The sequence below is a fragment of the Pteronotus mesoamericanus genome, unplaced genomic scaffold (genome assembly GCF_021234165.1).
Source record: "Pteronotus mesoamericanus isolate MK-2021 breed Mesoamerican mustached bat unplaced genomic scaffold, CSHL_Meso_final scaffold_137, whole genome shotgun sequence".
NCBI lineage: Eukaryota > Metazoa > Chordata > Mammalia > Chiroptera > Mormoopidae > Pteronotus > Pteronotus mesoamericanus.
Window position 1 is genome coordinate 4,993,376 of NW_026555306.1, and position 20,885 is coordinate 5,014,260.

The window sequence follows — 20,885 nt, forward strand, 5'->3', positions numbered from 1 at the left end:
TCTGGCCCGAAGCCGACAATCTCTCTGTGGCTTCCGGAGTATTGGGCGGGCTCGAGTATTGGAGGTAAGGAGGCGGAGGAGGCGGGGCAAGCAGGGCTAGATAGATCTCTGGAAAACCTCTGACCCCATTCTCCGGTCATTTCCTTATCTTATTCAGGCTGCCTTATCTCGTGCTGCCCTTTGCAGGCGCGGCCGCAGTTCGGGAAGTCCTCCTTGAGGTCTAACCTGAGGTCTTCTTGCTGTAGCCCAGTATTATAGCGGGCTGTATTTTCACCTTTGAGGGTCCGCTTCTCCCTCTGCCTGCAGAGAGCCATTCCCTGACCCCTTCTCAGCCTCTGCCACCTGGGGCTGCTTTTCTCAGCCAGAGAGATCAAATAGCCAAGCAGGTTCGTTGTGAGGGATGGGCATGGTGCTGGAGCGCAGAGCAGGCACACTGAGGTCTCAGGCTTGGGGGTGGAGTAGAGAGAGGGGATGGGTAAAAAATTTCTGGGAGGGGAGGAGAGACATGGAGGGAGATAGATTCAGACGGGAGAAGGAATGGAGACCCAGAGTAGTAGTGGACAGAGACCGACGGTGGGCAGTGAGGAGACCTAGAAAGAGGGGGAAGATGGCGATCCAAGGAGCAGAGACATAGATTCAAATTCAAATCGTGGCTCTGCTACTTAATAAAACAGTGTGACTTGGGGTAGTCATTTAACCTCTCTGTGCCTTACTTTCCTTATCTACTAAAAAACGATGGCAATAGGCCTGGCATATAGACTGTTTTCCAGCGTTACATACGTTAGTAAAAATGCTTAGGACAATTCTTCGCACTTAGACTAAGTGTTCAATAGAAATTAGGCTCCATTCCTACTTATTGGCCCGCAGTGGGTGAGACAAGATGAAATGGTTGGGGCAGGGGAAAAGTTGAACTCTTTTCTTTTCTGCTTTCTCAGGGAGGCCCTGCCCCGTGGGCATCCAAAACATCAAGCCTGGCCTCCAGTAATCTGCCGTTGATACTCCAACTTCTTCACCTCCCCTCCGCAGAGCCAAAGGCCAGGCCTGACCCGGGAGACCTGACGCCCTGCCCATCCCACTGTCCCATGGACTCTGGCCCAGGACTAGGGTCTTGATAACACAGCAGAGAGCTGGCAGATGAATGGACACCTTGAAGCAGAAGAGCAGCGGGACCAGGTAAGGAGTCCATCCAAAGTCAAGATCACCGTGCCACGGGACAGTTTCCTCCCCCTCCTTGCCCCTGTTCCCCTCATCTCTTTGAGTCCCAGCCTCTTTGGTCGCTGTGTCTGCCCCTCTCCCTGGGCCCCCGCTTGGGTGCTGTGTTTCCCTGTCTCTCCATGTGACTGGATTTCTGTCCCTCTCTCCCTCTCCCTCTGAGTCATTCTTTGGCACGTATTACCTGGTGCTGCTGCTACTCTGGGTCGAACACAAGGTACATTGTTTGGCAATAAATGAACTTCTTCCTCCATTTATCTCTTCCAAGCAAGCTCTGTCCCTATTTCCTTTGGCATGTGTGTTTCTCTCTACAATTCTATCTGTTTCTAGGTCTCCTGATACTATTCTTGCCTTGATTTTTTTTCAGTTTTACCAGGTCTTTGCCTCTCTCTCTCTCTCTCTCTCTGTCAACATCTTTGCTTTGTGTCTCTTGGACTGAGTTCCTCTCAGTCTCTGGGCTTTTCGATATTCTCTTGCCGACTCACCCCTGACCTACAGGTCTCTCAGATACTGCCTGTCCCATCCCTTTCCTTGTGTCTCTGTCTTGCTAGTCATTAGGCAGGTGTGTATGTCATGCTGCCTCCGCTCTGGTTTGGGTCCAAGGTAAATCGTTGGTGACCTTTTAAAAAATTGACATACACTATTATATTAGTTTCAGGTGTACAACGTAACAATTCGGCATTTGTATACATTGCAAGATGATCAGCACGAGTCTAGTTATCGTCTGTCATCCTACAAGGTTAATAGAATATTATTGACTCTCGTCCACATGCTGTACACCATATCCCTATGGCTTATGAATAATCTGTGAATTAATAAGCCTCTCTTCCCTAGTTCTCCTTCAGAAGTGTCTGTCCTTATCTCTCTATCTGTGTACCTCATAATCTGGGTTTTCTTGAGTCTTTACCTTGCCTATTCTTAATTCTACTGTCTTCGTCTATTTGTACCTCTGCTTTTCTCTGAGTCTGTCTCTCTGATTCTCTTTATGTGGAAAAAAGACATTTTCTCCCCAAGCCTCTCATTGCCTCTGACTGCTTCTCTGAGTCTCTTACTAACCCCCTTTGCATATCTCTGGGTCTTTGTTACGTGTGAGGATCGGTCATTCTCTGCATCTAAAGATCTTCCTCTTGCCTCTTCTCTTTTATAAAGCCAATGGATGGGACCAGTCTATATGCCCTCAACAAACATGGCGAAATGGTCCCTGCCTGTAGGGCTGTGACGCCGCCTCTGCTGCGCGTATGCCCTCACCTACAATGGCGGCGGATCTCGGGAGCGTTCCCACTCTCCCGCGGCAGGCCCGTGCGCCAAGCTCGCGGGTCGCCTGGGCCCACCTTCCGCGTGCCCTCATTGGTGCAGCTCACGCCAGCCGCACGGCCATTGGCTGAGCAGATGCACACTCCCCCCACACCCCTAGTCGGGGCGGGTGGTGCTGACTTGAGGGGCCACTTGGAGGAGGATCTGGCGGGTGCGGGGGTCGGGGCAGGGACCGGAATCTGGGTGACCGCGGGACCAAGAGGAACAGAGAGACGCAGGCCCAGGACTGGGGTACCAGGGCTGTGGGATGGAGATGGAGAACCAGAACCGGGGCTGAGGGATCCAGGAAGAATAGAAACCCAGGTCTGAGACTGGCATTTGGAAATCGGCAAAGGGCAGGGGGAGTGGAGGTCTGGGCCCGGGGGAACCGGAGACAAAGACTCCGGCTTATGGATTCGGGAGACCTATGGATAGAGACCCAGGCCCAGGTCTGGGGTACCTGGAGGGGCCGAGAGAATGGAAACCACGCCAGAGACCTGAGGACCTAGGGACAGAGACTCAGACCCAGGACTGGGGAAGATCTAGGGCTCTGTGCCTAAACCTGATTTGAGGTAAGGGGTGGGGAGGGGGGAGCCAGTGCAAATTTAGGGGCGGGGCAGAGGTGACTATAGGGCGAGGCCACAGAAGGGGTTGTAGTGTGGGGCAGCTGGAGGAGGGGGGAAGGTGAGGGACAGGACTGGCAGGTTGCTGGGTGGGTGGAGCAGAGGGGAACAAAGGTGAGTAAGGAGGAGGAGGCAGAAGCAAGGCAGAGGGCAGGGGGAGAGCTTCTGGGGAGGGTCCTCAGGCCCGGCTCCCATCCCTTCCCTGGAGAACAGGCGGCCAGATGCCCAGGTCAGTGCCCAGGGTCCAGCTCTTGAACCCTGTCCCTTGGAGGTGTCTGCATGTGGCTCCTCTAGTCCCTTCATGTCACATCCCTTTCTCAGTTTTCCCTGGTCTCTACATCGTCTATCTCCTGCCTCTATCTTTTCTGTCTTTTTCTCCTGAGTCTTTCTGACCCTCTAAGGGCCCCCGGGAGCCTCTACAACACTCACTATTCCTAACTATCCTTCATCACCCTACGTTTCATGTCATTGAAGCTGTTGGTCTCCTCACAGTGTTTCTCTGGCTCTCAGACCTTACCCCTCTTGTTCTTTGTCCAAGTGTCTCACCCTTAGTACTTTCTCCATCTGGAGATGACGATGTTTGTGTTGGGTTTTACTCTGCCTTTGCATATCTGTTTCTTCCTCTGTCTCCACCACCGTCCTGATTTCCGCCCTCTACCTTACTTTTCCTAAAGCCCTTATCACCCAATGCACTATACTTCACTTCTTTATCTTGGTTTTTGTTTGTTTACTGATAAAAACTCCTCGAAGGCAGGGATTTGTGTCCATTTTGCTCCCGGCTGTGTTTGCTAGGCCTGGCATTCTGATGGGCACTTGGAGGGTTCTGAATAATCATTTAGAAAATAAATGAGTGAGTGAATGTTTGCATGCCTCCAGGACTCTGGCCTTCCTATCCAGCTGATCTCTTCCCTGCACCCTCAGTGCCTCCCCACATTTGTCTGGGCCCGTCTGTCCCTGTGCGCCTGTGACTGCCCCCCGTTGTCTCCCCCTTTCCGCAGGCCGTGCCCCTGCTTCCGTCCACCTGACATGGGGGTCCTCGATTCTGATTCGTGCCCTTCCTTCCCACAGGGGCCAGACCAGTAGCTGACCTGGAGCTGGGGCCCCAGGCCCAGGACTGCCCTGGACAGGGCCGAGGCCATGGCCCCGCCGCCACCGGCCGCCAGCACGCCACTCCTGCATGGCGAGTTTGGCTCCCACCCAGCCCGAGGCCCACGCTTCGCCCTCACTCTCACACCGCAGGCCCTGCACATACAGCGGCTGCGACCGAAGCCTGAAGCCCGGCCCCGGGGCGGCCTGGTCCTGCTGGCTGAGGTCTCAGGCTGTTGTACCCTGCGGAGCCGCAGCCCCTCTGACTCGGCGGCCTACTTCTGTATCTACACCTACCCAAGGGGCCGGCGCGGGGGCCGGCGCAGAGCCACACGCACCTTCCGGGCTGACGGGGCGGACACCTACGAGGAGAACCGGGCCGAGGCCCAGCGCTGGGCCACTGCCCTCACGTGTCTGCTCCGTGGGCTGCCGCTGCCTGGGGACGGGGGTGAGGTCCTCGGCCGCCTGGGTGTCTCTGTGAACCCCCCTCTGGGGTCATCCCTCTCGACTTTTCTGTTTGTCTGAGCGATGTCTCCCTGGGTCCACACTGAAAGAGCGATACCGGACAGGGACAGGCTACAGAAGGAACAAAATCACAGGCCGAGGAAAAGTATTTGTGTCTGCTGCTCTCTTGCTAGATTTTTGTCTCTGCCCTCTCCCCCTGTTCCTGGGTCCTGACTGCAGATGAGTCAGAGGCTCCCGGGCGGGGGAGAGCAGCCGACGTGAGACTTGATCAGTCATCACCCAGTTCTCGGAGGTGGCATCTAAAACTAGCCTGCGGGGGTCTGGAGGAGGCTTTCAGGCAGGCGTCCACACCCAGGGTCTTTAATTGGCACAGGAAGGCAAAGACTCCAGGGTCCTGCTGGGTGCCTGGGGGTGGCCCTAAGAGATGGTGACAGTAACTGAGCCTCACGGAGCACAGCAACCTGATCTGGGATGTAGGTGTTCTCCGGAACGTGGGAACTACACATACTTCTTCCCACACAGTGGTCCAAAGGGCACTAGGATTAGACACCTAAGCCCTGCCTTTGTCTCAGAAGGGAGTGGCCTGGGCAGGTGTAGCCTGGGGAAGAAAAAACTTCCTTGAGGCTCCGGTGTCAGCCTCCACTGGTTTTGTTGGGGGCTGTTTGCAGTTACTGTTTCCCAGGTGAGGGGCCTGAGCCTGGCCTCTGTGGACCTCGTCCCCTCTCTCTCTGCAGAAATCACCTCCCATCTTCTGCCACGGCCACCCCGATTGCTTCTGTTGGTCAACCCCTTTGGCGGGCGAGGCCTGGCTTGGCAGTGGTGTAAGAACCACGTGCTGCCCATGATCTCCGAAGCTGGGCTGTCCTTCAACCTCATCCAGACAGGTCAGGGTGGTGTCAGGGTGGAAGCCGAGGGCTTGGGGCTGGATTCCTGAGTCCCGGGGAGCAGGGGTGGGGTGGGGGCGCAACAGCCTGCCTCACCTCCTGGTTTCCCACATTAGAACGACACAACCATGCTCGGGAGCTGGTCCAGGGACTGCGCCTGAGTGAGTGGGACGGCATTGTCACAGTCTCCGGAGATGGGCTGCTGTATGAGGTACGGCAGGAGCCCCCCGCCCCGAGTCCTGAGCGCCGGGAGGACCGTGGAGGCAGGGCAAGCACCCAGGTGTCTGTGTCCTGCCCTCCAGGTGCTGAACGGACTCCTGGATCGCCCCGACTGGGAAGACGCTGTGAAGACGCCCGTGGGCATCCTCCCCTGTGGCTCAGGCAACGCACTGGCCGGAGCCGTGAACCAGCACGGGGGGTAGGTGGGCTCTTCCTGCCCCGGGTGAGCCTGAGGACAGCCTGAAGGGGGGGGTGATGGGGACTTGGCACATCTGCCACCCCTTCTGCCAGTCCACTGTCAGGTTACATCAGCCTGGCCTTTTTGCTGGTCTTGTTCCCGGCTATAGCCCTAGTGCCTAGAACTGCCTGGCACACAGGTGACACTTAGTGAATGCCTGTGGAATGCAAGGATCGACAGGAAACCTGGTCCAGTAAGACGAGTCCATCTGGAGGCGGCTGAATGGCTGTGGGGGGGCCCAGGGACATGGCCTGCCTGTCCCCTTGCTGTCTGTCTCCTCCCTGCCCTACACTCTGTTTCTCACCCAGCCGTTTCCTCTTTCACTTTGTCGATCCGTCTCTGGCTCGGAAGGTTTGAACCGGCCCTGGGCGTTGACCTGCTGCTCAATTGCTCACTGCTGCTCTGCCGGGGCGGCTGCCGCCCGCTGGACCTGCTGTCTGTGACCCTGGCCTCGGGCTCCCGCTGCTTCTCCTTCCTGTCTGTGGCCTGGGGCTTCGTGTCAGACGTGGACATCCACAGCGAGCGCTTCAGGGCCTTGGGCAGCGCCCGCTTCACACTGGGCACAGTGCTGGGCCTCGCCACACTGCACACCTACCGTGGACGCCTCTCCTACCTCCCTGCCACCACAGAGCCTGCCTCGCCCGCCCCTGCCCACGGCCTGCCCCGTGCCAAGTCAGAGCTGACCCTGGCCCCTGGCCCAGCTCCACCCGCGGCCCACTCACCCCTTCATCGCTCCGTGTCCGACCTGCCCCTGCCCCTGCCGCAGCCCGCCCTGACCTCCCCAGGCTCCCCTGAACCACTGCCCGTCCTGTCCCTCAACGGTGGGGGCCCAGAGCTGGCAGGGGACTGGGCTGGGGCTGGAGATGCTCCGCTGTCTCCAGACCCCCTGCTGCCCTCTCCCCCTGGCTCCCCCAAGTCATCTCTACTTTCACCCATCACCGAGGGGGCCCCAGAAATGCCAGCATCCTCGGGGCTCCTGCCTTCCATCCCTGACGGCGACCCGGTAGCCATCACTACGGGGGGTCCACCGGACCACCTGCTCCCTCCTCTGGGTGCTCCGCTACCCCCAGGCTGGGTGACACTGGAGGGGGACTTTGTGCTCATGTTGGCTATCTCACCCAGCCATTTGGGGGCTGACCTGGTGGCAGCTCCCCACGCGCGCTTTGACGATGGCCTGGTGCACCTGTGCTGGGTGCGGGGCGGCATCTCCCGGGCTGCACTGCTGCGCCTTTTCCTGGCCATGGAGCAGGGAAGCCACTTCAGCCTGGGCTGCCCGCACCTGGGCTACGCCACGGCTCACGCCTTTCGCCTTGAGCCACTTACACCTCGCGGAGTGCTTACTGTGGATGGGGAGCGGGTGGAGTACGGCCCCCTGCAGGCGCAGGTGCATCCAGGCCTTGGTACGCTGCTCACGGGGCCTCCTGGCCACCCTGGGCAGGACCCTTGAACCACACAAAACTTGGGAGACCGCTACCAGCGGGGCCAACATTCCAAGGGGGCGGGGCCTGGGGGGCCACAGTTCCAGCAGGCCCCACGTGCAGCGTCTCAGAACTGTCCTCACCCAGGGGACCAGAGGTGATGCTGGGGGGTGGGGGCTATCAGGGTCACAGGAAATTGGGCTCGTCTGGGAGGATAGTGCCTGACTAGTGAGGGCGGAGCTCATTCCAGACCCTTGCTTCCAGCTCCTTAAAAGACCAGGTCGGCTGAGGGCAGAGCTTGTCCTAATGCGCAGTCCAATGACGGGACCTGGGATGCTCGGGCTGGCCGTTCAGGGTCTCTCCCTGTCCACTCCGGTGCCTCCAGATAACTGGCCAATCAGCCCTGGAGGGGCAGGTTCCCCCGGGCCGAAGCTTGCATTTGCACTAAAGTTCCTCCCTCCCCCACGGGTTCGGGTGGAGTTCGTGTCCCGTGTTCCGTGTCCTGTGCGTTTCCCCAAACCCAATCTTCAAAGCAATTGAAAAGGTCTATGCAATAAAGGCAGTTGCTTCATTCCTTGTAGACCCTGGCCCCTTCATCCGGTGGCTTGTGGGCGTGCCCAAAGCCCAGGCTTACCCCCGGACTGTGGCCAGTGTGACCCTGCTGGCCCTGACCTGGGGCCAGGGAGCTGCCTCCTCCCCCACGACAGCTGGCTCTAGGATTATCAAGATTTATTCAGGATCGTGTTAAACGGAGGCGGTGGGAGGACCGGGTCCCCGACGTGCCAGGGGCACACACAGAGGACTCTCCCCGCCTCCGCGAGGGAGGGGGGAGGCTCGCTTTTTCTTAAAAATATAAATGTATTTATCTGCATCATCACATCCCTGGGGCACCCAGCTGGCCGGCCCGTGGGCCACAGGGTGGGGAGGGAAGAAGGTGTCTGGGCGCAAGTCTGAGCGAGGCAGAGGTGAGCTCTGCCAGGGTGGGGTCGGGGGCAGCCTCACAGGGCTCCGTGCTGGGCCTGGTAGCGGGACAGCACGGCACGGTAGTGGGATAGCTCCTGGCGCACGGCCACCACCTCCTGCCGCAGCAGGGCGTTCTCCTTCTCCAGGAAGGCCGCCCGCACTGATATCTGGTTCTCCTTAAGCCGCCTGGCATCGCGGGACCGCTTGGCTGCCTCGTTATTCTTGTACCGCCGACTCCAGTACTTTTCATCCTGGGGGTACAGAGGTAGGAAAGCAATGAGGTTCAGAGGATCCCTGGACACAGTGAAAGAAAGGAGGAGCAACTTCTCTTGTTCCTTCAAGGACCACAGGGAATCCAGGAGTTTCTAGGACTGCTTCTTGCCCATCAGTGGTTTCCTCTGGGATGGGTACCCAAAAGTCTGCCCTTCTAGGGTCCTGGTTGCTAAGGAGGCTAAGGAGAGCAGGCCCCTAGCAACAACTAACACATGAGAGAGCCTCCCACCCCAAACAACTGGGCTTCAAGTCTTCAGTGTGCAAAGCAGACTCCACCCTCCTCACCTGACAAAGGTCCTGTAGTTAGTTCTTGGATGCTAAGGATGCTTGTTCCCTAGCAACAGGGCCTTCAGGGTGTAAGAGCTCCCAGTGAGAAGCACTGCCCTACACATCACCTTTCCAGATCCTGGTTGCTAAGGAAAGTCTAACCTCCCCACTGATGGGACTTGGTGTCCCATAAAATCTTCCCAGAGCTGGTCTCTTCAGACCTGGTTGCCAAGGCAACCTCATCCCTCCTCAGCAAACAAAGGTAAGGTCTGCACTGGCTGAGTAGCTCAGTTGGTTAGAGCATTGTCCTGATACTCTGAGGTTGCGGGTTTAATCCCTGGTCAAGGCAGATACAAGAATCAACCAATGAATGCATCAATAAGTGGAAGAACAAATTGATGTTTATGTCTCACCTTCTCTATCTCTAAAATCAATAAATAAAAGTTAAAAAAAAAAGATCTAAGTGGTCTGCAGCTGCTCTCTGACCTATTAACCTTGAACAGAGTCCAGGGAGCTGCCCCCTGCCAAACAGGTCCTGGTTACTTGAAGAGCTGTCCTTTAGCTAAAGGGCCACATTGAGACCTCCCCACATAATTATGTCCAGGTTCTCTAGTCCTGGAACTTGGCTGCAGAAGACCTTGCCAGCCCTTAGTACAAAGGAGCACCCAGAGCTCTGAAAGATGCCTCTTGAACCCCACTTAATTAAAGCCTAGTTCCTGCCCTGGCTGGTGTGGCTCTGGATTGAGTGCCGGCCGGCCTGTGAACCAAAGGATTGCTGGTTCGATTCCAGTCAGGGCACATCCCTGGGTTGCGGGCCAGGTCCCTGGTGGGAGGAGCGTGAGAGGCAACCACACATTGCTGTTTCTGTCCCACTCTCTCTCCTTCCCTTACCATCTCTCTAAAAAAAAAAAAAAAAAAAAAAAAAGTCTAGTTCCTACCTGCTAGGGAAAATCCAGTCCCTAGCAACAGGGCCCTGTAGCAGGAGGAACCACTGGTGTAGCTTTGGCTTGTAGGCTGGTCCTAGCTGCTTTGAGTAGTTGTGTCTTTTTTATTTTTTTAAAGATTTTATTTATTTATTTTTAGAGAGGAAGAGGGAGGGGGAGAGGGAAACATCCATGTGTGGCTGCCTCTCAAGCGCCCCCTGCTGGTTCCCAGCTCAGACCCGCAACCCAGGCCTGTGCCCTGACTGGGAATCACCCCCCACAACCCTTTCATTTGCAGGTCGGTGCTCAATCCACTGAGCCGCGCCAGGCAGGGCATGAGTAGCTGTGTCTTAATGAAGGCATGGCAAAGAGATATCTAAGAGACGCCCAGATATCTCTTGTTAGGAGGGACCCCAGAATTGGAAAAGTCGGAATGCTAGAAAGATGCAGTCACTGCCCAAAGAACCCACATGAGAATGTGGCTCTGGCTGCCCGTGGGAACCTGAGGCCCCCAGCCAGCGAGGCAGTCCAGACCCAGGAAACAAGGCCTAGAGGGCTGGCAAGGTCTGTGTCCTAGGCGGAGGCAAGCCCCAGCCTGGCTGGCCATTACGAAGAGACAGATTGATACCCCATTGCTAAGAAATGCTGTCCATAGCAACTGAGCCGGGCAGAGCCTGAAGCCTGCCCCACCCACTCAGCAGTTTGGGTCCAGCTGGCGGGAGAAGCGCCAAGTTTGTATAACTGGGTTCAGCAGGGTTGGCTAAGTCTGTGTCCCGCAATGATACCATCTTCATCAATTTCAAGCCCAAAGCTTTGCATCTTTGTGCCCCATGGCCAAGGACTACTGATCCTTGGCTGTAGAAGAGACTGAGAGCTAATTCTAGTAAGAACCCAGGCCTGGCTGTGAGAAACCCGGGCTGTGGAGGCTGCGCTGGCCAAGCCTGTATCCTACATCTGGCAGCGCTCACCTTCTGCTCCTCCGGCACCTGGATTTTCCGAGCCTTCTTCATGATGGGCTGGGGCTTAAGTTCCTCCTCTGAGAATCGGTGTCTCCGAGGGTCAAAGGTCTCATGGCCCGGAATGCTTGACAGGGCTAAATCAGCAGGGTCGGGTTCAAAGGTCATCAGCACCTCCACGGTATCAGGGTCCACAGGGCTGGGTGTGTCCCGAGAGGTCAGGCCTTGGGGAAATAGAATGTGTCACCTGATTGTGTATTTTGCAGAGGAGGTTCTATCCCCAGATGCTACACCCTACTCAGGTGTCTCGTCCACTCAGCTATCATGCACCAGAATGAAAGCCGATGTAAAGCTTTGCCAGAGATCAACCTCCCTTATATAAATTACGGCGGTTTCCTAAGCCACAAAGATGCTTAAAGGTCATGGAACCAACTCCACTTCTACAAACAGGGAAACTGGGGCCCAATCATTACCCGACTTGCCCTAAATTACACTTGAGTCTGGGCTATTGCTTCTAAATCCTCAGGCCTTCAGACACACAGTGTTAGCTTCTTCGCCATAGACTAGCATGAATCCTTTTTACTGGATCTCTGATCAACACCTAGATCCTAGAATGTTCAGGGAAAAGGGCTCCAATGCACGAAGAGACCTCAAGAGACTCCTCGTAACTATTAGCTCTAGTTACGGAAGAGAAGAGGAGAGGAGCCGGAGGCCTGCGCCTTTAAGAGCAGGCAAGCGGAGGTCAGCTGAGGACACCGGTTCAGGGCCGAGTCACGTGCCGGCGCCTGCTCTCCCGCCCCCACCGCCACCCCCACCCCCGCTGCCTAGGGCTGCCTCACGTTCCCCAGGCCCGCCCCCTCCCGCATGACTGCGCGTGCGCGAAGCACGGCGGAGGTTAGGGGAGGACTCACGTGGCGCGGGAGCATGCGGCCGGGAAGGGGAGGGCCCTCTTTCTGCCTGGAGGAGGTCGGACCAGTGGCAGGTGTGTCCCGGAACCCCCAACCTGCTGCCTGACCCTGAACACCGCAAGGTGCCAGAGGGAGTACCCCTTTCCTCTTGCTCCTTGGGTTTCTCAGGTCCAACCTCTCAACCTCCAAGGATCCAGTCCCCCCTGCTGTCTGGGGAGCACAGAGGAACCGGCCCCCTCCATCTTCCCCAGGACCCTAATGCCTTCCCCAGGGCCCTAATGTGTACCACTGGGGTACACATGATCCTGGGATCCCAGGCCCTTTCTCTCCAAGGAGTATAGGAAGCTTGACCCTCGCCCCAACGTAAGACCTAGAACGAAGATCCTCGGCCTTCTCCTCTCGGCTGGACTGCAAGACCCGGGGTCCTAGCTCTTCTCCAATGAGGGACCCAGAAACCGGGCTGACAGTTCATTATGTGTGGGGAAACAAGTCTGTGCCCAGCCCTCGCCTTCTCCCCAGTGGAGGGACTAGGTGTTCGGTCCTATCCCAGTTCCACCCATTCTGGGCTCAGAATATGGGGGCACAGTCCACTTCCAACTAAATAACTGCGATGTTCTGCGCGCTCAGTCCCGACTCCCAAGAGTCCCCACGTCCTACAGGAAAGTTCACACTACCGCCCCACGAGGAAGACTTCCTGGAATTTGGGGACCCAATTCTCTCCTTTCCTACTGATTCTGGAGACCCAGTCTTTGATCTCCTCTCGACCTTTCCCAACCAGGGAGCCCAGATTTTGGGCGCACAGCCCGAGTCCGAACGGCTGACCCGGGTGTTTCACAGCCCCGCCCCTGTAGACTAAGCCCGCCCACCCATGGCCATGCCCCCCGCCGCTGCACCTGCGCGGTGGCCGCCTGCCACCCCGAGGGCAGCCCGGGCGGGGGCGTGTCCCGGCGAGGAGCGAGGGGAAGCTGAGCAGCAGGAGCCGGGCCCCGGGGAGGGTGCGGGCGTGCGCATGGGCGAAGGTGCCGGTGATGGGCCACCGGGGGGCGGTGGACTGGGAGGGAGCCCATGCTCCAGCAGGAAGGCGTCCAGGTCCACGTACTCCACGTCGCCGAATGGCAGCGTCCGTTCCCACAGCAGCGGCGCCAACAGACTAGGGCCAGGTGCAGCCGCCGGGCGCCCCCGGGGGGACCCGCCGCCCACCACCGACCCAGCTGGGGCATCCGCCGGGCCCGCCGCCGGGCCCGCCGACTCCAGGCCCGGCCCGGGAACTGTGGCTGCAGGCAGAGCCGCCCTGCGCTCCTTTTCCTTCAGGAGACCTGGGGGCCAGGAAGACCGGGCAGGGTAGGAAGGGAGGGGTTAGATAGAGATGAGAGAAGAGACCCCGTGTCAGAGAGACAAGAGGAAAGGGAAGATAGAGACCCACACGATGGAGATCCAGAGAAAGAGGGGACAGACGGGGGTGGAGGGAGACCGGAGAGGGAGGGCAAGGACCCAGGGAGAGGAGGGACAGAGACTCAGAGAGAGACCCATAGAGAAAGGTCAGAGACGGGGGCGACAGAGACACCAAGAGGGGGACAGAGACCAAGAGAGGGATAGAAACTCATTAAGAGGGGAGATCAGAGATGCAAAGAGAGATGGGGACAGAGACCGCAGGGACAGACGCAGAAGAGGGGAAGGAAGTTCAGACAGAGGTAGGTGGAGGGTTGGGCAAATGAGAGGGAAAAAAAAATGACAGCTTTGTGATTCCTCTGTAACCTACCCCCCACCCCCGTGCGCAGGTACCCCCTTCTCCCCGCCCCCACACTCTGTAAGGGACAGGAAGGGGCTCTATTCCTGGGACACATTCCTCATCCCTAGACTCCATGTGACCCCAGGAGGCCCCGCCCAAGCCCGTGTCACTACCGTGTGAGCATCCGACACACCCCCTCCCTCCTCCCTGGACCCCAGGGGTCCAGACTCTCGGAACCAAAAGGAAGAGGGGGTTGGGGCTTAGACTATTGGGTCCTCAGGGAGAAGGACTCCTGGGTCCTCGGGGTGGATGGGCTTGAGAGCCGGTACTTTTGGGTCGTGGATGCTGAGAGATCTGGGGGGTCTAAACATCTTAGTAAATAGGTAAAGGTTGGGAAGATGGACTATCGGCACCGTAGGGGATAGCTGTGAACCCCCCCTCCCCCAGCACCTGAGTCCCTAAGGGAGTAGGGTGTTTGAGTTGGGCGAGGTGGGGTGTAGAACTCACAGCTGGCTGGTTCTTTGGGCTTGCTGGTCCCCTGCAGAAGGCTCCGCAGCCCAAGCAGCGCTCCCCCGCCAGGGGGGGCCCCGGCCGGGCTGCCCAGCAGCAGGGGGGCCGGGGTTCTGTCGCTCACGGGCCGCGCCATCGCTGGGCACCTGCCCGCAGGCTCACGGGCTCATGGAGAGGCGATGAGCTGGCCTGCCACTCAAAGGTAAACTCCTGTGGTTCGGGCAAGTGTCTGCCCAGGGGCAGGCGAGCGTAGCTTGCAAGATTCCAGTATCCAGAACAGTGCAAATCCTAGGAGCAACGGGGATTTGCAGTCCTCGCTGCAGAAACGTGCAACTCTGGAGGGTCCCAGGAGACCATGCAGTCTGGGTGAGAGAGTGATCAAATCAGGCGGCCAGCTCCTTGCAACAGACGGTTTAAGGGGACTCAAGGCGCTTCTTCTATAAGGTGGTCGAGCCTGGCTCTTGCAAAACCTGCAGCTCTCTCAACGGAAGACGCTTCGCAATCTGCACCAAGAGGTGTGCGCGGAGGGGCGAGGGAGGGGACAGGAGGAGGCGGCCGCCTTGAGGCGTGGCCAAAGCAAACTTCTTTCGCGGAAAAAAAAAAAAAGCCAAACCAAAACACCCGACGCCACAGCTAGCAACCCTCCTCTCGGACTCTACCTACACTGCCCCGCCCTCCTCTGGTGCCTGGCACCCTAGCCGCGTGCCTCCCTCGGGCTGAAAATGCGGGCCAATCGCGCTCCTACCCCTCGAGGTGCACAGCCAATGGGACCCCTGGGTCCGCCGAGGCCCGGGATGCAGGAGGGGCCCAGGGCGTGAAGTTGTCCGGCCTTTTGATGGAAGGCGGGACACTGACCTACATTTGGCCAATGAATAACGACGCTGGGGGCGGGATCGTGACCCAGTTCAAGCCAATGAGGCAAGCGGTAGGAGGAAGCACATGGCTCTGCGCGTGCTGTCTGACCCGGAGAATGGGTAAGGGGTGGGGGGGGGGGGAAGAGGCGTCGCTTAAAGGAGCCGCATATCCAAACGACTGTTTTGGGAAACAGGAAGCCAAAACTCGAATAGTGGGGTTTAAGAAGACGGAGATTGGTTTCTAGAAGAAAGCTGCTATTCTCTAATACCCCGCCGCGCCTGGAATCAGACCACTGAGAAACAGGAATTATTCTGTCCCTTTAATAGCTTTGTTTTGGGGGTGACTCCCCTTCCCTCTTGGGTAGAGTTGGAAAGAACAGGCGCAATCCTCGATAGGGAGTCTCAGCGACCATGGGGAACGCCATCCACTGTAAGACAGACGACACCGATTGGGGAGGTTAGTTTAGGGCACGGTAGAATGGACTGCGCAGGGGGCGTGCAGTGGGCAGGGGCTGGGCGGCGTAGGGCTGTATCCCCGGGAGGCTGAGAAGGGGGAACCGGAATATACCAGGTTGGGAAGCTGGGAGAAATGTTCCGGCAGTGGGCTGAGCCGTAGAGAGGCAGCAGGAGGGTGGAACAGGGACGTTCAGTTTCAGCATCAGGCTGAACTAGGTGGAGGAATTCTTCAGGGGAGGGGGGGATCTGGCCTGTACCATGTTCGGATGTCAGAGAGGTGGCCCTTTAGATCACAGGGCTGAACAGAGGGGAGGAATTACGAAAGGAAGGGGATTTGAACCACGTTAATTTCCATTAAAGGGGGACCATCAGATTATGAAACAGCATAGGGTTATACCTATGGAAACAGGAAATGGATCCGGATTCGGAAAGCCATACTAATAGGAACCACGGACCAATAGTTAATCGTATCACAAAGAAGCCAGGAGTCTCGGGTTATATACCAAGTTGCAAGCAGTGAAGAGGAAAGACAAATCATGGACCAGCAATGGTCTGTGGCCGGGAAGTGGACTTGCAGCCCGTTGACGTATAGGGAGGAGGGAGAGAGAGCGAGTGAGAACTCAGGACGCTGGACCATGCAGAAGCAGCAAAGGAGGGTGGAAGGACTGTTATCCTACTGACACGCCATCGGGAGACACAGAGGCGGGTTGGACCAAGACGTAGGGGGGAGGGTGCCGACTGGACCATACCATGCAGGCGGTAGTTGGGGCCTCGGCAGCGCCTCTCGGGGTGCCGGGGGTCCCTGTTGCCCCTCAGGGCCCTATGGGCCAAGGGCTGCAGGGGCCGGCCGTTACCGCTGAGGCTCTGGAAGATCTGAGATGGAGGATTCTGGCTCAGCAGTCTCAGGGAATGCATCTGCCACGGGAAGGCGGGGTGGGAAACTGGGAGTGAATAATGAATGTTCTGGTGACGTCATACACGAAGTCCCGCCCCTGGGAGTGGATCCGCTGTGCTTTGCTCAGCTCCACCCCAGCCCCAAGGGTCATCTGACCCTCTGACCCCCTCCAGCTCCCAGTCACCGTGGGGAAGGAGGGTAGGTGAGGCAAGGGGTGGGGGTGGGGATTGGCGGAGGGTCACCTGGAGGGAGGTGATATTGAGGACCCGGTCAATGAGGATCCAGGTGACAGTCTCAGAGCAGGGTGGGGTGCTGAGAGAGCCCTGATAGGTGATGAAGCCGAAGGATTCAGGGAATAGGAGCTCCAGGCTCAGGTCTTGAAGAAAGTAGGCGTCATCTGCAGGCATATTTCGCCAGAGTGAAGAGGAGTGCCCGGCTTGAGCTGCGCTCAGCTGCACACACCCCCGCCAACGCACCGGGACTTACTCTTGTAGGAGATGCGGGTGATGGTGTCACGGTTAAGGAGACGGCTGAGGAATGGGTTTGAGCTGCCAGCCACCTGTGTGGGGGTGTGTGAGGTGAGGAGGCAGGAACGCAGAAGTTCAAGCCCTCCATCCCTTCCTCCCCCAGTACCCAGGAGTCTGGCCTCGACCCCGGCTCCCAGGTGCCCAGTCCCTCCCTCCCTCCGAATCCTGCCTGCACTCACATTGACAAAGAGGCTGAGAATGGCCAGGCCGTTGGGGCCCCGGGAGGCTGCACTGAGGTTCCCATAGAGTTCTTGGTTGAAGTGGATGAGCTGCACCTGGGAGGGGAACACGGAGACTGGGGTTCCCCAACAAAAGGGGAGGAGACAACGGGTGCACCTCTGAGCTTTTGCGGGTCCCAAGTCAGGTTAAGGATTAGTGCTGGGGGCGCAGTTCTATGGGGAGGATGTGGTGAGGCATTAAGAAGAGGGTGGGGGGGATTTGGTTGACTCAGGGCAAGGTTCAAAGATCAGAGGTCCGTGGCCAGCACCTCAGCAGAGAACCCCTGGTGGTTGATCTGGTGTTCAGAGCCGGCTCCATCTCGTGCTCCAAATAGCAGCCGCAATTCACTGAGTCGGTGGCTATAAAGGAGAGGACCCCCAGACACATTGACCACAGGCCGGGGTGCAGGCAGGAAAGACACGTGGCGACCGGTGTTGTACAGGGTTCCCCGGAGCTGTAGGAAAGGTAGAAGACGACATGGGGACACAGAGAAGATCTCTTTCCTCCCATTTCCACTCCTACATTTCCTGCTCCCAACAATCATCTCATCATTCAGCATAGTCGGAGCACCACCGACTTCCCAGGCTTTATGCTGGTCCATGGTAGGTGCTCAATGTTGGTGAATTTATTATACTTAATGAAATATTTATTGAGTTGCTACTCTCTGCCATGGATACCAGGAAGAGAACAATGAACACGTAGACAAAAATCCTGAGCCTCACAGAGCGTATGTTCTAACTGGGGACAGACAGACAATAAATACTGAGTCATATGAATAACTGCTTAATTAATTAGATTCTGTGCTCATGCGGGGAAGAAGTGGGGGCTCTGAGACAGCGTAATGGGAAATCTGGTCTAGACTGGAGTGGTGGGGGAAGTCAGGGAAGGCTTCCATGAGGAGGTGACGCTGAATGCAGATCTGAAAGAGCAGAGGGAAAGGCATTTCAGGAAGAGGGAACAGCAAGCGCAAGTTCAGTGGCAGTGAAGAGGCCAGGGGGACCAGAGGCGATAAGCAAAGGAGAGAATGGGGATGGGAGCCAGATGGGCAATTATGGGAAATTTTATATTTTTATTTAAGTAACTGAATAGGCATAACATACTTGGCACAGTGCCAGGCAAGTGATTGCTGTTGTTACTTATTCTGATAGAAGGGTTTTGGGCAGGAGAGGTCTGATCTGGTTTGTGTTTTTAAACATCTCCCTAGCTGTGGGGTGGAGAATGGATTGCAGGAGGCAGAGAGGCAGGCCAGCGAGGAAGCCATGGCACCAGTCCAGGGGCAAGATGATGGTGGGGGCAGTGGAGGCGAGGAGAAGTGAAAGGGTTTGAATGATATTTAGCAGGGAGGCTAGAAAGCACACGTCGGACAGGGGAATGAGGGAGAGAGCAAAATGGGAAATGGCTCTGAGGCTTTTAGCAGGGGCAGCTGAATGGAGGATGGGCTTGGCTCATATAAAAAATGGTATTGCAAAGTGAGCAAGAGTGTGGATGCTGGGACAACGCTGCCTGGGTTTGAATCTGAGCACCGGCACTCTCTAGCTGTGTGGCTTCGGGCAAATAACCTAACCTCTCTGTGCCTCAGTTTCTGCATTCATAAAATAAGGATAAGGTTAGCACCTATTTATTTCATGTGGTTGCTGTGAGGATTAGAGGGTTTGACAAGCTTTTAAGACGGTGCCTGGCACAGGAAACATTCTATTTTATCATTGCTTCTACGGAGGTGGGGAGACTAGGGAGCCATGTGCAGGGAGGGCGGAACAGGCGACCGACTTTAGAGTGGGAAGAGCCTCCTCTCCTCCCAGCTTGCACCACTTCGCCCCCACCGCAGAGGGGCCTCCTGCCTCAGTGCCCACCCAGATGGGTTTGGGGACCCCTCCCTCCGGCCTCTTACCTTCTCTCCCCCAGTGCTGAGCCTCAGTGGGGGCAAGAAGGGGTCATACAGCACCCTCTTCAGCTCCACATCCACGGGGCTCTGCCGCTTCCCCACGGCACACAGACTCCAGGCTGCGTTCACCAGGCCCCAGAAGGGAGGCCCTGGAGGCAAGGGCAGGCCAGGGAGGAAAGGGAGTCAGAAACAGGGGCTGGATCCCAATGTTGGCATCTGCTGAGAAAGGCTGGTGGTTTGGACCCCTGGATCCCAGGAGACGAGCAGCTGGGAACCTGGACTCCTGAATCTGAGGGAGAAGAGGGCTGGGACCTAGGATCCTGGATCCAAGAAGAATCTTGGAACAGTTTTTAAGACCCCCCTCACACCTCCAAGCCTCTCAATGATCAACCTATCTTAAATGAAGTCATGGGGGGGAGGAACTACAACTCCCAGCAGGCCCTTGGGCTGCCAGCCTACTCATCCACTGCTGGCTTGCTGCAGAGCCCATGGGAGTTGTAGTTCTTTCAGGCTCCCCTGCAGCACAGCTGGATAATGAATGTACTGGGGAGAGGACTTGCAAGTGAGGGCTGCACAAGGCAGGAGAGGGGGCCACTGACCCTTTGGTTCCCAGCAGGAGCTAGGACCTGCCTGCCTCTTCCCCTGCAAGTTCACACACACATACACTCTTCCACCCCCACACTCTCCTTCCACTCACTCCCACTCACTAGTTGAAATGCGCATGTATAATGACCCTTGGTGAGCCCCAGGGGTTCAGAGGCTGGGCTGGACTCCAGAGGGAGGAAGGGAGGGGCTGGGACTCCTGGGAGGAGAGGGTTCCTGGGTGCCAGGAAGGAGGTGCCCGCGGCCTGGACTGCTGGGTCCCCTCCCTGGCTGCACCTGGCACGAAGTTTCCCTGGAGATTATCCTTGTAGCTCCACCAGTCCTCGGGGTCAGGTGCGGGTCCGATGTGAGCTGGGGGGAGAGCAGCCTGAGCCTCTCCCCTGGGCACCTCCACCCCCGCCCCTCCCTCAGGGCCTCGAGACCCGACCCCAGGCCTTACCTGCTGTCCCCAGTGCAGCCCAGAGTACCAGCGTGCGAGGGGCGCTCAGACTAGCTGCACCGCCCATCCCCGGGAGGCCTCTGGGCGACCCTTCCCAGTGCCCCGGCCCCTCTCAGCTCTTCCTCTCTTTTCTGTGGGACTCAGTCCCTCCGGGACTTCCAGCCTTCCTCCTCTCCCCACGGGGAGTCCCAGTTCCCCCAACACCAAGGCAGCGGGGGACTGAGATCCCCCCAGCCCACTCCTCTCTGTCCTCCCCTCCGCGCCTCTCCTCCTTCCCCCCAACTCTCCAGCCTCCCTCTGCCGCCGATCTTTCTACTCCTCTCTCTGCCTTCTGCTTCTCCCTGGGGTTACCTCTTGGTTTCTACTCCACACCCCCTCTCGGCTCTTCATTAAGCTCTCCCAAGCCGCCTAACTCCATGTCCCCATCCTGCTTCTCTCACCTCCTCTTCCTCCTCCTCCTCCCCCTCTCCCTTCTCTGCTCCTGCCTCTTCTTTCTCTTCTCTCCCTCTTCACCTCCTCTCTCCCCCTCTAAGCTTCTCCCTCTCTCTCCACCTCCTCCTCTCCTGCCCCTTCTGCTTCTCTGTCTCTCTCTTCTCTCTTGTCCCTTCCTCCCTCCTCCCCCTCCCTATCTTGGTGTTATTTAATTTTTTTGTGGTTGTTGGGAGGCGGGCGGGTGCTCTCACAGCAGCGAACACTCCTTCGGGCTGCTGTGTGTGTGTGTGTGTGCGCGCGCGCGCGGGCGCGCGCGATGCCCAAGGGGCAGGATGGAGGGGTCGCTGGGGCCATGGGGGCGGGAGGCCCGGACACCTGGGGCCGGCGCTGGCAGTTGCTATCCTCCGCAGAAGGGGGAAGGGAGGGCGCTTAAGGTGGAGCTGGGAGAGGCCTCCCAAATCTGGGCGCCTAGGACCCTAGCCCCGGCGGATCCGGGGTCCCCCGGCTCTCCGAGACCCTGGCGGGAGCCTGTGCCGGCGCCTGCAGCCCCCGCCCAGGGCTCCCCTCGGGCCTCCGCCAGGGGCTGCCTTAACCAGGCTCGGGGATCCCCT

General features: G+C 57.8%; 3 protein-coding genes across 7 annotated transcripts; 1 reads left to right on the forward strand and 2 right to left on the reverse strand.

Moving 5' to 3' along the window:
* The first annotated feature begins 109 nt into the window (after positions 1-109).
* On the forward strand, positions 110-7,494 carry SPHK2 (sphingosine kinase 2). 2 transcript variants are annotated; one of them, XM_054588674.1, is made up of 7 exons: positions 110-386; positions 936-1,173; positions 4,197-4,662; positions 5,414-5,563; positions 5,680-5,774; positions 5,866-5,981; positions 6,372-7,494. In XM_054588674.1, exons 3-7 carry the CDS (start codon positions 4,266-4,268, stop codon positions 7,465-7,467), a joined length of 1,854 nt encoding a protein of 617 aa, XP_054444649.1. In that variant the 5' UTR covers positions 110-386; positions 936-1,173; positions 4,197-4,265; the 3' UTR covers positions 7,468-7,494. The 2 variants fall into 2 exon arrangements, with proteins under 2 accessions (XP_054444649.1, XP_054444650.1); XM_054588675.1 differs by lacking the exons at positions 110-386; positions 936-1,173 and adding an exon at positions 2,549-3,077.
* A 782-nt stretch (positions 7,495-8,276) lies between these two features.
* DBP (D-box binding PAR bZIP transcription factor) lies at positions 8,277-14,563 on the reverse strand. The gene is made up of 4 exons (XM_054588680.1): positions 13,965-14,563; positions 12,622-13,044; positions 10,833-11,044; positions 8,277-8,652 (listed from the first exon to the last, which is right to left on the reverse strand). The coding sequence occupies exons 1-4, from the start codon at positions 14,101-14,103 to the stop codon at positions 8,437-8,439; spliced, it is 990 nt and encodes a 329-aa protein (XP_054444655.1). The 5' UTR covers positions 14,104-14,563; the 3' UTR covers positions 8,277-8,436.
* A 565-nt stretch (positions 14,564-15,128) lies between these two features.
* Positions 15,129-20,067, reverse strand: CA11 (carbonic anhydrase 11). 4 transcript variants are annotated; one of them, XM_054588677.1, is made up of 10 exons: positions 19,843-20,067; positions 19,680-19,754; positions 18,807-18,919; positions 17,187-17,372; positions 16,879-16,974; positions 16,659-16,731; positions 16,415-16,569; positions 16,027-16,192; positions 15,390-15,426; positions 15,129-15,249 (listed from the first exon to the last, which is right to left on the reverse strand). In XM_054588677.1, the coding sequence occupies exons 1-10, from the start codon at positions 19,907-19,909 to the stop codon at positions 15,129-15,131; spliced, it is 1,089 nt and encodes a 362-aa protein (XP_054444652.1). In that variant the 5' UTR covers positions 19,910-20,067. The 4 variants fall into 4 exon arrangements, with proteins under 4 accessions (XP_054444652.1, XP_054444651.1, XP_054444653.1 ...); XM_054588676.1 differs by having other exon boundaries at positions 18,807-18,949; XM_054588678.1 differs by lacking the exon at positions 15,390-15,426 and having other exon boundaries at positions 15,136-15,249; positions 18,807-18,949.
* Between the last annotated feature and the right edge of the window lie 818 nt (positions 20,068-20,885).

Bases quoted from the DNA above. Each gene is read 5' to 3' on its own strand.
- SPHK2 (XM_054588674.1), top strand. From the start codon at position 4,266: ATGGCCCCGCCGCCACCGGCCGCCAGCACGCCACTCCTGCATGGCGAG. The intron at 5,564-5,679 runs GTCAGGGTGGTG...TTCCCACATTAG, and splicing joins CTTCAACCTCATCCAGACAG to AACGACACAACCATGCTCGG. The intron at 5,775-5,865 runs GTACGGCAGGAG...CCTGCCCTCCAG, and splicing joins GAGATGGGCTGCTGTATGAG to GTGCTGAACGGACTCCTGGA.
- DBP (XM_054588680.1), bottom strand. From the start codon at position 14,103: ATGGCGCGGCCCGTGAGCGACAGAACCCCGGCCCCCCTGCTGCTGGGC. The intron at 13,045-13,964 runs GTGAGTTCTACA...CCTGGCCCCCAG, and splicing joins GCCCAAAGAACCAGCCAGCT to GTCTCCTGAAGGAAAAGGAG. The intron at 11,045-12,621 runs GTGCAGCGGCGG...TATTTCCCCAAG, and splicing joins GGCAGGCGGCCACCGCGCAG to GCCTGACCTCTCGGGACACA.
- CA11 (XM_054588676.1), bottom strand. From the start codon at position 19,909: ATGGGCGGTGCAGCTAGTCTGAGCGCCCCTCGCACGCTGGTACTCTGG. The intron at 16,570-16,658 runs GTAAGTCCCGGT...ATATGCCTGCAG, and splicing joins CACCCGCATCTCCTACAAGA to ATGACGCCTACTTTCTTCAA. The intron at 15,250-15,389 runs GTATATTCCGGT...TCTGTCTTACAG, and splicing joins TCTCCCAGCTTCCCAACCTG to TGGATGGCGTTCCCCATGGT.